This window comes from Phascolarctos cinereus, unplaced genomic scaffold, assembly GCF_003287225.1.
Source record: "Phascolarctos cinereus isolate Bilbo 61053 unplaced genomic scaffold, phaCin_HiC Scaffold_726;HRSCAF=1367, whole genome shotgun sequence".
Lineage (NCBI taxonomy): Eukaryota > Metazoa > Chordata > Mammalia > Diprotodontia > Phascolarctidae > Phascolarctos > Phascolarctos cinereus.
Genome location: NW_027556098.1, coordinates 113,209,491 through 113,222,972, shown reverse-complemented (window position 1 = coordinate 113,222,972; position 13,482 = coordinate 113,209,491). Strand labels below are relative to the sequence as shown.

General features: G+C 40.1%; 1 protein-coding gene across 1 annotated transcript in view; it reads left to right on the top strand.

The window, feature by feature from the left end:
* The first annotated feature begins 4,137 nt into the window (after nucleotides 1-4,137).
* Nucleotides 4,138-13,482, top strand: part of POLQ (DNA polymerase theta) — a 120,448-nt gene continuing 111,103 nt past the window's right edge. The window contains 4 exon segments of the mRNA XM_078146725.1: nucleotides 4,138-4,463; nucleotides 8,252-8,434; nucleotides 9,159-9,289; nucleotides 12,495-12,651. Coding sequence (XP_078002851.1) covers nucleotides 4,253-4,463; nucleotides 8,252-8,434; nucleotides 9,159-9,289; nucleotides 12,495-12,651 — 682 coding nt within the window. The 5' untranslated portion in view covers nucleotides 4,138-4,252.

Here is a 13,482-nt window from a genome sequence, read left to right as displayed (position 1 = left end):
GTGCCAGGCACTGTGTTGAAATGGTGGAATTAAAAAAACCCCCAAAAAAGTAAAACTAAATGATTATTTCTATTATTTATTCTATTATTTATTTCTATATATTTCTATTATTATTAATCATTTGGCTCTGAACACCCAGTGTGCTTGCAAACAATTGATGCATTAACATAGTGATCAAAATTCACATTTTTGCTGGTGAAAACCTTGTACCTGGTGTGAAGTTTAGAAGCATGTGGAGCCATGGGATGAGGAGTATATGTCAAAACTAATTCAGATAACCCTTACAAAATGTCTAACATACTGTCACCAATTTCTTTTAGCAGCCAGCAGACACAAATTAGCAGTCAGTTTGAGTTCAGCATTGTGTGCACTGCTAAGCTTGAAGTTTCGCTTGGTTTGGCATTTTACCCAGCACTGCATTCCAATATGAGTTAACCACTACGAGCTGAAAAATAAATTTTCCCTTCATCTTAAGCTCTTAAAGGAATTTTTAAACAAATAATTTCAAGATTGACAAAAAAAAAATAAGCAGAGTATCACCAAATGTTTTTTAGGGGAAAAAATGAGGGTCTATTTGGGGGTATTTCTCTGAGCTGGGTAGAGAATAAATCCCAGTCCACTAAAGTCTGCCTTGGATAGAACTGAACAAACAGTGACATTCTTAAGTAAAGATTCCTATTAATAGTCTACATGCAGACCACTGCCTCTGTTATGTGTTCATGACAAATGTAATTTTCAGGATACTGATTGGTTTTATATTAGTTACATTTTTATTAGTGTCAAGAGATACCCTAATCTTATTAGCACTATCTTTACACATTTTTTTTTTTGGGCGGGGTGTGGCCAGTTATTTCAGCAGATGGCTAACGTTAACCACATTTCTGTTAGTATCCAGTTTTGCTGTGTGACATTTGTTTACTCTCCCCTAGATGCTGAGTTGTACTCAATTATAGGCATGTAGATCTTTGTGAATAGAATGGACTGTATCACTACTAGAAGGAAACACTTCTCATTGCATTTTATTAAACTGCCTTTCTTGTACAAATCTATTTCCTGTTCATTCGTTATACATACATATACATATACATATACATATACATATACATATACATATACATATACATATACATATACATATACATACGTATATACACACACACACACACGTGTGTGTGTGTGTGTGTGTGTGTGTGTATTTTTTGGGAGGCTAGGTAATCAAGGTTAAGTGACTTGCCCAAGGTCACACAGCTAGTTAAGTGTCAAGTGTCTGAGGCTGGATTTGAACTCAGTCCTCCTGACTCCAATGCCAGAGCTCTATCCACTGCACCACCTAGCTGCCCCCATTCAATTTATATTTACTGAATGCCTCCTCAGTCAAAGGCCCTGGGACATAGGTGCAAAGGGAAATACAAAGATGACATGCCCCTGTCCTCTAGACTTCTACAATGTTGTTCAGTCATTTTTCAGTTGTGTCTGACTTTTTGTCACCCCATTTGGAGTTTTCTTGGCAAAGATACTGGAGTAGTTTGCCGTTTCCTTCTCCAGCTCATTTGACAGGTGAGGAAACTGAAGTGAACAGTGTTAAGTGACTTGCCCAGGGTCACACAGCTACTAAGTAAGTGTTTGAGAACAAATTTGAACTTGGGAACATTAGTCTTATTGACTCCAGGCCTGGCACTCTATCCATTGCACCACCTAGCTGCTACACTTTAGGCCTGGGAATTCACACCTACTAGGGTAGTTGGTCAATATCACACCAGGACAGCTCATCTAGTGGGACAATTAGCAAAAACAAAAAAATTGCAGTCATAAATCCATTTGAATATCCATCTGAGTCATAGACAACACTGGCCAGCTCCTCTCGCCCTCACTCTTGCTTCTTCAAATGAGTAGACCCCAGTTATATGACCGGCTGTCCCAGAAGTTGAGAGGCAGAAGTCAGTCTGTTACTAAGCATTCATTAAGCACTTACTGTGTGCTAAGAACTGGCAAATGGGGGAAAAAAAATTCAAAACCTTGAGACCTTTTGGAACACCCAAAAGACAAGGAAAATAGGAATACTGAACAGGAAGCACATTGCTTGGACACTGGTGGAAGGGGGTGATAAATAAACTAGATTAGATTTATCCTGAGCCAGTGAGGCAGGAAATGGAGACACTTCTAGTAAGGTGAGCAAAAGGTACTCTCATAACTACCTTGTATATAACCAGTGTATAAAATTTTTTAAAATGAATGTCAGTAAGAATTTATCATACACTACGTGCCAAGCACAGTGCTAGGCACTGGGGAATACTCAAATAGATCTATAATTCCATCTATTTGGGAGTTCCTTCCGACAATGCAACCCATCAATGCCTCCCTATCCAGTATAACTCTTAGGTTCTTCCAAAAGTCTACCACAAAATGTCCCCTGAATGCACTGGAGGCCTGTTTCATAGCGAGCTATTGGAGAACTCTGGCATCCTTTACTCCTGAGAGAATCGTCTTCTCTTCCTGTGTGACAGTTCCTTAATGTCATCCAATACTCTTAAGAGTTATTTCTTGGTTATGCATTTGTAGCCTGTTCACACCCACCACTGCCTCTCCATCCTGCTCTGGGTGATACTAATCTTTAGTTCTTCAGTGGTAGTAGTGCGTAGGGCAACAACAATAAACTGCTTGTGCTGAAAAGACAGGCCTTTAACTGCATGGGAAGGTAGGGGTCAGTAAAAAAGCTTTGCAGTTTTCCCAAAGCAGTCCAGCCAGTTCTCCTCCTCCTTTTCATTAGGGTAACCTTGTCCCAATCTAAAGATGCATGTCCCAGTTAGTTACAGACAGGAAAACTGAGGCTTACTGGCTATGGAATCATGGGCAACTCACTTCTCAGCGCCTTATTTCCCTCAGCTGTAAAATAGGGATAATAATTCTTGCACTATTTGGTGCTGTGTTGAGGAAAGTATTCTGGAGACTTTAAGGAGCTATAGAAATTATGAAGTGATTTTTCCCAAGGTCATACACGTAGTAAGAAGGATCAAGATTAGATTTTGAGTAATCTAACTTCAAATCCAGGGATCTACACCTCTATTAAGTATACAGAGAGGAGACAAAGAAAAACTTTCTCAATTTGATTAAACATCCCGCAATTTCCTTGGGCTGAGGCTCATTTGAGTCTCATCAGCTCAACTGAGAAGCCCTTTGTTACTGTGATAAAAAGTTATTCAGAGGTCTTTAACTCTTCTGTGCTTCCTAAGGGAAAGTAGGGAGCTGGACTGGGAGGGCTGGGATTAGTCACTGGTTTTTCCTGGGGGCAATTATGATAATGACAAGCCTGAAGCAAGCTGCTTTTCACACTCTCTAACTTTTAAAGACAAACCAAGTTTCAACTGAGAAAAGGGGGCTAGAGAGCGGCCCCGAGGCCTTTTGAAGAGACCTGGGGGACTATGATCTTAAGTCCCAACTAAAATCCCACCTTCGACAGGAAGCCTTCCCCAACCCCTTTCCAGCGTCTTGTTTTAATTATTTCCCATTTGTCTTGTATATTTCTCACGTTGTATATATTTGTTTGTATGTTGTCTCTCCCGTTAGATTTTAAGCTTCTTAAAGGCAGGTACTGTCTTTTCACTCTTTTTGTATCCACAACACTAGGCATAGGCCTGGCACACAGTAGGCGCTTATTCACAGATGAAGAAACTGAGGCAGCTAGAGAGGTTAAGGGACCTACTTGCACAGCTCTCCAAACGCAGCAGAGCTAGTCTCAGCAAATCAGCTCAGGGGGCTGAATAAGGTAATGACAATAGCTACCTTTTAAATAGCGTTTTATGGTTTGCAAAGTGCTACACAAGAATTTTATCTTCACAACAACCCTGGGGGTAAGTGCAACGGCATTTGGTCAAGTAGGAAACCGAGACGGTTAAGACTTGTCTAGAGTCAGCTGGTGTCCAAAATCGGATTTGAATTTAGGTGTCCAGACTGCAGGTCCAGCCCTGGACTCACGTAACGTCAGAGAAGCGAAATGAGGCGCTCAGGCATCAGTGAAGCAAAGCCATGCTCCGAGGCCGTTCTAGCCACCTCTTCTCGTCCTCTCCCAAGTCAAAAAGAGCTTCTCCTCTATGGTCTCAGGTTACTCCGTCCGCTGAACTCTATGGTTCCGGGGCCGGCTGGGAGGCCTGGATTTGAAACCGCTGGCGGGAAGATGGCGGCCACCGCGCCCGAATACGGGAGCGGTCAGCTTCTTTTCCTGCAGCCGGCACGGAGCTGACGAGGAGCCGGGACGATGAAGCTCACGAGTCGGAGTGGGAAGCGGCGGCGCTCGTCGTCGCCCGGCTCGGACTCTTTCTTGGGACGTGGTAGCAGCAGCGGCGGCAGGAGAAGGGACAGAGGAAGCGAAGGTGTTGGGGTCAGTCCGCGGGAACCCGTGGTGCCCGTGCTGAGCCCGCCCCCAGGCCTGGCGAGTAGCCTGCGGAGGAGAAGCCTCGGCTCGCCAGGTAGCGCGGCCGGGGCCCGGGGCGGTGCAGGGAGGGCGGGGGCGGAGCGGCCTGAGGGTCAGGCGCGTGTCCAGCCCCTCGGATGTCAGTTACTGTTCTCTGCTTGCCGGCTCCTCCCGGGATGTCAGTCACACGCACGTGCAAGGTCTTTTCTGACACTCGCTCTCTCCTCTCCTCTTTCCCCTCCTTTCTCTCCTTTTTCTCCCTCTATGAGACTGAGTCTCTCTCCCCCACCCTCCCCTTCTTTCTTTCCCCTTCTCTCTGTCTCCCCTCTTCTCCCACTCCCTCTCCCTTTCTCTTTCTCCCTGTTTTCCTCCTCTCTCTATTTCTCTATCTCCTCCTCTCCCTTCTCTACTTCCTCCTCTCTGTTCCCCCCTTTTTTCTCTTCCCCCTTCTTCCCCCACTTCCTCCCCCTTTTCTCTTTCTCTGTCTCTTCCCTCTTCTTTCCCCCTGTCTCCTCCCCCTTTCCTTCCCTCACCCTCTTTCTCTCTCTTCCCCCTCTCTATTCTCCCTTTTCTCTTCCCCTCTCCCCTTCTTTTTCTTCCCTTCACTCTCTCTTCCTTCTTCACCTCTCTTTCCCCCCTCTCCTTCCCCACTTTGTTATCCCCCCCCGTCTTTTTCACCCCACTTATTTAAAAAAAAAAACAAAACCGCAGACACTAATAACTGGGTTGTCTTTCCTCCTTTCCCAAATGATTATCACAATGCTTGGAACGTAGCAAGCACTTGTTAACTTGACTGTGTTCAATGGAATTGAATTCCTTTGTAATCCTATGCATTTTATTTTATTTTATTTTTTTTGGGTGAGGCAATTGGAGTTAAGTGACTTGCCCAGAGTCACACAGCTAGTGAGTGTTATGTGTCTGAGGTGAAATTTGAACTCAGGGCCTCCTGACTCCAGGGCCAGTGCTCTTATCCACTGGGCCACCTACCTGCCTCCCCGTTTTATTTTTTAAAATACACTTTATATGTTTAAATTTCTCCCAGTATCCCTACCAGTGGCCCTCACTCCCAGCTATATAGCTAAAATGAAAAAAAAATGTATATATTTAATTTAATTTTTAGTTCCAGATTCTCTCCCTCAGCAGTTGGGAAAGGCAATAAATACAAAATTCATTACAAATATGAAGTCATACAAAACATTTTAATGCATTAGCCATGGTAGGGAGAGGGGAAGAAAAAGAAAAAAATATCCTTCAGTTTATACACTGTCAGTTCTCTCAGAAGGTAGATAGCATTTTTCATCATGAGTCCTTTGGCATTGTGGTAGGTGATAGTGTTGATCAGAATTTTTAAGTTTTTCAAAGTTGCTTATTTTTACAGTATTGCTGTTATATTGCCTAAATTGTTTTCCTCGTTCCACTCACTTCATTTTGCATCAGCTCATATAAGTCTTCCCAAGTTTTTTCTGAAACCATCCCCTGCATTATTTCTTATAGCAGAATGGTGTTCCATCACATTCATATACCATAAGTTGTTCAGCTATTACCCAACTGATGGGCATATCCTAATTTCCATTTCTTTTCCCCACAGAAGGAACTGCTATATGAGTTTTTTTCAAAAGAAAAGAAAAAAAGTCAGCAAAACTGATTAGACAGAAATATTAAAAATACATGCAGTGTTCCACACCCCAAAGCCTGCTACCCCTGCAAAGTAGCAATGGGGGAAGAGTGGGAGTGGCTTCTCCTTTCTCTTCTTTGGGGCATGTGTGTTCATTGTATTCTGCAAAATTCACATTTTTGAAAAATATTTTTTATTTGTCTTTACATAGCCCAAATTTCTCCCCCTATCCTTTCTCCAATCCCTTCTCATAGAGCAATTACATATAACTAAGAGCATTTTTTTTTAGGCAAGTGGTGTTAAGTGACTTGCCCAGGGTCAGACAGCTAGTCAGTGTCAGGTGTTTGGTCTGAGGCTGGATTTGAACTCAGGTCCTCCTGACTTCAGGGCTGGTACTCTATCCACTGTGGCACCTAGCTGCCCCACTAAGAACATTTTTAAAGGATAAAAAAAGGGGGAAGAAAAAAAATCAGCAAAACTGTTCCATACACTGAAAAAAATCTCAAAATATGTGCAGTGTTCCACAACCTTGGACCTCCCACCTTTGCAAAGGAGTGGAACGGTGTCTTTTCTTATCTCTTTTTTAAGGCCAGGCTTGTTCTTTGTAATTTTGAAACATTCACTTTTTATTGTTTCAAAGTTCTTCCTTAACTTGTCATTGTGTTCATTGTTTTCTTGGCTCTGCTTGCTTCACTCTAATACTTATTTTTATTTGATGAATCGAAAAACATTATTCTGAGAATTAAGAATTCATAGTGTACTGCAAAATTGCCAGATCCATTTTTTATGGATGGGAAAACATAAGCACAGCAGTGATACACAGGAAAATGTGCTGCATCTGGAGCAGAGAGAGGCCCTGAGTTTGCATCTTGGCTCTGCCACTTCCTCTGGGAGTGACTACTTAATAATAGCAATAATAGCTGGCATTTATGTAATGTTTTAAGGTTTGCAGAACTCGTTGGATCCTCAGGACAACCCTATGACCAGGTGCTATTGTGATTGCTATTTTACACATTCGGAAACTGAGAAATTAAGTAACTTGCCTAGGGTCACAGCTAGCATCTGAGACAGGAACTCAGGTCTTCCCTAACCCCAAGTCCATAACTCCAAACTGCCTGCCAGTTAACTTTTCTGTTTGTTTTGTTTCTCAGGTCCTAACATTTCCAATATCCTAAAGTTGGGAAGGGCCTCAACCCCTTCCAGCAAGTCCAACCCATACTCAAGAAAGCATCCCCACTATAGACATAATCTGAAAGTGGTACTCCAGCCTCTGCTTGAAGGAGATAATTAGGGAGAAGATACTAGCTGTAGAGGCAGCTCATATCACTTTGGGACAGGTCGTAATTGTTTACAAGCTTTTCCTAGCACGAAGCTGAAATTCACCTCTTTATAACTTCCATCTATGGCTCCCAGTACTGACTTCTCTGGCCAGAAAGAACAAGTCCATTCTTCCTGGTCAACATGTCCATTCTTCGGGGTTAGTATGTACTTACCACCTAAGTATTCTCTTTTCCAGGCTAAACATTCTAGTTCTTTGGCCTTTCTTTTTATAAAATTTACCCAAGCCTATTCATCATCCCGGCTTTGTTCCAGGCACTTTGGTTGGCCCTGGGGATACAGGTACAAAGAACAGAAACAATCCTTGCTCCCAATGAATTTGTATAATGGGGGAGGATTAATAATTGTGTATAATATATATATATATGTATATATATATACAGCATAAACATAAAGTTAATAAACATAAATATATGTAAGATAGTTCAATACTGAATAATATAATACAAATAAATGCTAGAGAAACTCCAATTTTGGAGTAATTGATCTGTAAGGCCTCACTTCATTCTAAATCTGTGATACTAACATGCTAGAACTAGAAGAGAACTTAGAAGTCATTTAATCCAACCTCCTAATTTAGAGGCCAGGAAACTGACTTACTCAATATCACATGAGTAGTAAGTATCAGAGCTAGGATTTGAAGGCAGATCCTCTGGTTCCAAATTTCTTTCTCTTTCACATGACACTGTCTTCTTTTATATTTCTCAGAAATGTGTCTCTTGTTATCCTCAACCACAATAAGAAGAATTGAAGAGCACTAGACAGGGAATTAGTGTTCTGGTCCAGATGTGGCACTGTTGAAAAGCCTGAACTCCTTTGAACTCTAACAGTCTATGTCTTTGAAACTTCTGTTCCATCATTCATCACTGTTTTTTTTCCCCCCCCAAAAGGCCCATGCAAGCAAGTGGTGATTCCTGATAACCAAACAGACAAATTACTCCTGGCAAGCTGGGGGCTTCCCAAAGCAGTTCTGGAGAAATATCAAAGTTTTGGTGTAGTTCAGATGTTTGAATGGCAAGCAGAATGTCTCTTGCTTGGGCAGGTCCTGGAAGGAAGGAACTTAGTCTATTCAGGTACTCAGATTTCTATAACTGCTGTCTAACTTATTTTAGTTTTTTTTTTTTAAGGCAGTTGGGGTTAAGTGACTTGCCCAACCTCACACAGCTAGTAAGTGTCAAGTGCCTGGTCTGAGGCCGGATTTGAACTCATGTCCTCCTGACTTCAGGGCTGGTGCTCTATCCACTGCGCCACGTAGCTGCCCCCTGTCTAACTTATTTTAAAGATGTTAGCGATATGTAAAATAGTATGTTAAGTAGCTGTAGGCTGGAGTGTTTTCTCAAACACATGTTCAGAGGAGATATAATTATCTTCTAATGAATTATTATGTAGCTATGGGAAATTATTTGATAGCAGTTTTCCTTTTTTGGAGCTGGGATTCATTTAACCATTTCAATGGTGGCCTGAAAATGAATAACTTAAATTTACTATACATAAAATATTTTACAGTCTTAAAATGTGTTTTAGTCAGTTGCCAGGCCCAAAGTATACTTTTGATAGATAGATATCTGTATTCTTATTATTTATTATATGTTAGTACATGGTTTTTCTTTTTTTGGTTTCATATGCTTAGCTCATCATCAGTAGTATTTCAGCATATTGTTTCAAGTTACTGTCTTAAATTTACTGATGCTAGCCTTAGTCTGATGAGTTATTAAAGGTTTGCTTCAGATAAGTGTAATAAAAGTATTAAATGCTGCTTATTTTGTGATGACTTTTAAAATAATCATGCTGTTTTAGCTCCAACAAGTGCTGGAAAGACCCTTGTTGCTGAATTACTGATTCTGAAGAGGGTTTTGGAAATTCGTAAGAAAGCTTTATTCATTCTGCCATTTGTTTCAGTGGCTAAAGAGAAAAAATATTACCTTCAGGTAAGTCTAAAATAATCATACAGTTAAGATTACTTATACTCTGACTGAAATTAATGGAAAGTATACTGTTAGAAGCTTGACTTTAAGCTTTTTTTGAGTTCCAGAAATAGGTGAATAGATGAGTATTTTATGATAATAACATTATACCTTTAGACTGTCACCATTTAAAAGAGGGAATTTCAAAAGAATTATGTAAGTTAAGTTCAACAAATACTTATTAAATGTTTACTATTTGCTAGGTACTAGTACTAAATGCTGGGGATACAGAGACAAAAATGAAATAGTACCTGCCCTCAAATGCCTTTATATTCTTTTGGGGGAGGGACTATATCATGTATACATAAATGATACGATGTAATTTGAAGGATAGAGTACTGATAACTGGAAGATCAGAAAAGACTTTGCCTATGTACCTGAGTTGATCCTTGAAGCAAGCTAAAGATATTATAAGGAGGTGAGTGGAAGTGCATTCCAGGTACGAGAATGATTTATGTACAGATGTGGGAGATCAAATTTTGAATTTCAGAAATGGCTATTATAGTCTGCTTTGATTAGAATGTAGCATTCATTAAAGGGAGTAGTATAAAATAAGACAGGGAAGGTAGGTGAGAGCCAGATTGTGAAGGGTGTTAAATTATAATCAAGGGAGTTCATGTTTTATCTTACAGGTAACAGGGATCCACTGAAGATTTTGAGCAGTGAAGTGTCATGGTTAATTAACTATGCTTAAAGGGAATATTATTTAGGTAGCTCCATGGAAGTGGTTAACCAATGAATAGAGAAGAGAAGGTAGTGGATGCAAGAGATATTCTTGAGGCAGGATTGGCAAGGCTTGATGATTGTCTCTGAGGGCTGAGGGAATGGAATGAATTGAAGATTACTCCAAGTTTGCTAAATGGAATGACTGGAAGGATGATGGTGTCATAATTTAAAATAGGGAAGCTTGGAGAAGGATCATGTTTTTAGACAGTAAAAGAAAGACTTTTGTTTTGAATGTTTATGAGTTATTGACAAAGAGGTATCTAGTAGACAGTTTGGTGATATGGCACTAGGGGTCAGGATTGGGTGTCATATATTTGGGAATCATTTACATGGACATGATAATTGAACTGATGGGAGCTGATGAGATCAGAGAGAGGGTCTGTGTAAAGAAAAGAAAGCCTAGGACAGAGATTTGCAGGATAAACAAAGTTAGAGGCTGGGACATGAATGATATTTCAGTGAAGACTGGGAACGAGGAGAACAGAGAGGAGGAAAACCTGCAGAGAGTATCAGGATGGGGGGAGGGGTACAACAATGTCAAAAGCTATAGGGAGGTCAAGTAGGATGAGGACTGAGAAATGTCTGTGAAATTTGCAGTTAAGAGACCATTTGTAACCTTGGAGACAGCAGGTTCAGTCAGTTGGTAGGGTTGGAAGACAGATTTTAAGGTGTGGGAAAAAATGGGAAGTGTGAAAGTAGAACCATTGGGTATAGACAGTCTTTTTCTGTGAATTTAGCTCTGAAAGGCAAGAGAGAGATATAATCATAGTGTGAAGGGATGCCAGTAGTGTGAAGGTTTTTTTTTTTTAAAGGATAAGGAGACCTGGGAATGTTTGTAGGCAGGAAAAAAGTAACAGGTAAGTGCTTCTTTCTTTTTTAAGGTAAGGAGCTATGGGAATTGTAGGGTTCCTGAGTATATTCTTGAAAAGGAAGATGGAAAACCCACTGAGCATTTGATGCCCCAGGTTTGTAGGCATTACGTGTATTTGGGCTACATTTTATATCCACTTATCTGTGTATGTTTTCATGTCTAACACCCGCAGGAGAATGTAAACTCCCTGAAGGCAGGAATTGTTTTGTTTTTGTCTTTGTGTCCTCCAGTGCCTAGCACAGTGCCCATTGTATACTAGGCACTTAATAAATGCTTATTTACTGAATCGTACTTCGTTCTGGTTGGCAGGCTAGGGCACATATATAAATTAACCAATTTTACTGTTGCTAATTAATAGGACATAGTTTATATTTAAGACAGAGAAACAATGTTTTTTTTTTTGCATCATCCACCGTCTCAAACAGGAATTCACTGCTCACATATTGGCCAGACATGGGTATGTGTGTGTGTGTGAGAGAGAAAATAAATCTGATCCCAGACTTTGTACATGACATTTCTACTGAGGTAGTCTTCAAGCTTTAAGTCATGCTTCATAGACCATAACACCTTTAAATAGTTATTTCGGAGGTAAAAGAATCAACAAGTCTAGGCTTACGTGCTAGTTACTTAAACAGAATTCTCTCAAATAAGTGGAAAGTCCAAAGTTAAGAAAATGATGAAAGCATCCTTGTTATGGACACTCTGCATTAAAGGTAACTTCAAAGTCTGCTACAATGGATAGATTTTGCTTTTTCATTAATTTTATATAATAACTCAAAACTGCACTAAAACTTTTGGGACACTGTGTAAAGTTATGAGAATTAGTTTATGATTGAAACAATGGGAGAGTTTAAATTCCTTGAACAAATTATTTTCTTCTCACATTATATTGAAACTATAGGCATGATTTTGCTTGGTTTGGGGAATAATAATACTATAGTTTAAGGCAGTGTTCCTATATTTTTGATTTCTGAAGACAGCAGTCTTAGAATTGCTTTGATCATTGTCATTAAAATAGTACTTGAAAGTTTTCTGACCTGTTTTGTAAATTGCTTTGTTGCTTACTTTGATGTCTCATTTTCCAGTAGATGCGATTCTGTATTTTAAAGACTGGGCCAATAAATAGCATCTCTGTCCAGTTACAGCTTAGCAAGCTGGAAACACCTCAAGTATGGGCCAGGTCTGTCCTCTTAGGACTAGCTTAGATAAGTCAGGAGTGGACTTATTTACCAGATGGTTGGATACAAGGTGATGACTTTTCTCCAGTTACAGCAACTGGCTATCTTTGTCTTAGAGGTAGTACCCACTGTAATGAAATCATGAATCCTTAAAAGTATAGTGGAATACCTCTTCCTGTCTTAAAGGAGAATATGTACTGAGCCCTAGAATTTCTATATTTTAGCACATAATTCTGAGTTGAACCGAATAGGCTCTGGTTTGTAAGATGGATATCAGTGGTAAGTGACCTTCAAAGTTTTAATATCTCTGTTTTTGCAAGAGCTTGAACAAACTGTTTAATTTATGTCATAAATTGCAATTCAAGTAATTCAGTAATTTTCTTTGGTTATTTAGAACCTGTTTCAGGAAGTAGGATTGCTGGTGGAAGGCTACATGGGCAGCTGCTCCCCAGCTGTCCGTTTTTCTGCTTTGGATATTGCTGTCTGCACAATTGAGAGAGCCAATGGTCTGGTCAATCGCTTAATAGAGGAAAATAAGATGGACTTGTTAGGTGAGCTCACCATGAAAATAAGCATATATGTTCTCATTGTTTTCTGGTGGAAAGGAAAAGTAATTATGGAGTAGTTCCAGTTCCCAGTACTTACTTCTCAGGTTCTTTATACTTTGCTTCATCTCTTCTATTGCCAAAAATCAGCAGGGTGATAAGACTCAGGGTATGACAGAAAGGTGGTTTTTTTGGTTCAGTTCCACAATCATTTATTAAGAGCCTACTTTGTGTGCTGTGTTAGACACTAGGGGAAATCCCAAGTGTCTTACTAGGTGGAATCTAATGGGGAAAGTGATACATATACAAATACTATTATATAATACATAAGTGTATAAGAGAGTTGTAAACTAAGAACTTTTAGGTCTGACTTGGGGAAGATTGATTCGTGGCATCAGGAGGGGCTTTGTCAGGGAGACTTACAAGATTATGCCATTTTGCTCAACAATCCTTTCTGTGCAAAGTGCAAACTGTAGGCAAGTATATGGAAACACCACACAGTGAATAAGAATTATTTTACTCTGATGTGAAGAAATCTATGTTACAAATTATATGCACAGCACTTGAGTAAAGTACATACAGTTTTTTTTACTTACATTGACACAACTTTACTCTAGCTCATCTTTCCTTGTTTCTGTACCTTTGCACGTACTCCCCTCTGATCTCATGTTGAACTTCTTTGCTGTTAACACCTGGCTCAGATGTAATCTCTTCGCTGGTGCCTTTCCTCAGTAGTTGTCTCCTCTAACCACAAGCTAGAAGCAATTGCTTCTTTCGTAAAGCTTAAGTCATTCTCTTTGACTTTGCCTGGGTGCTTTGTCATTTCCTAACTTGTAC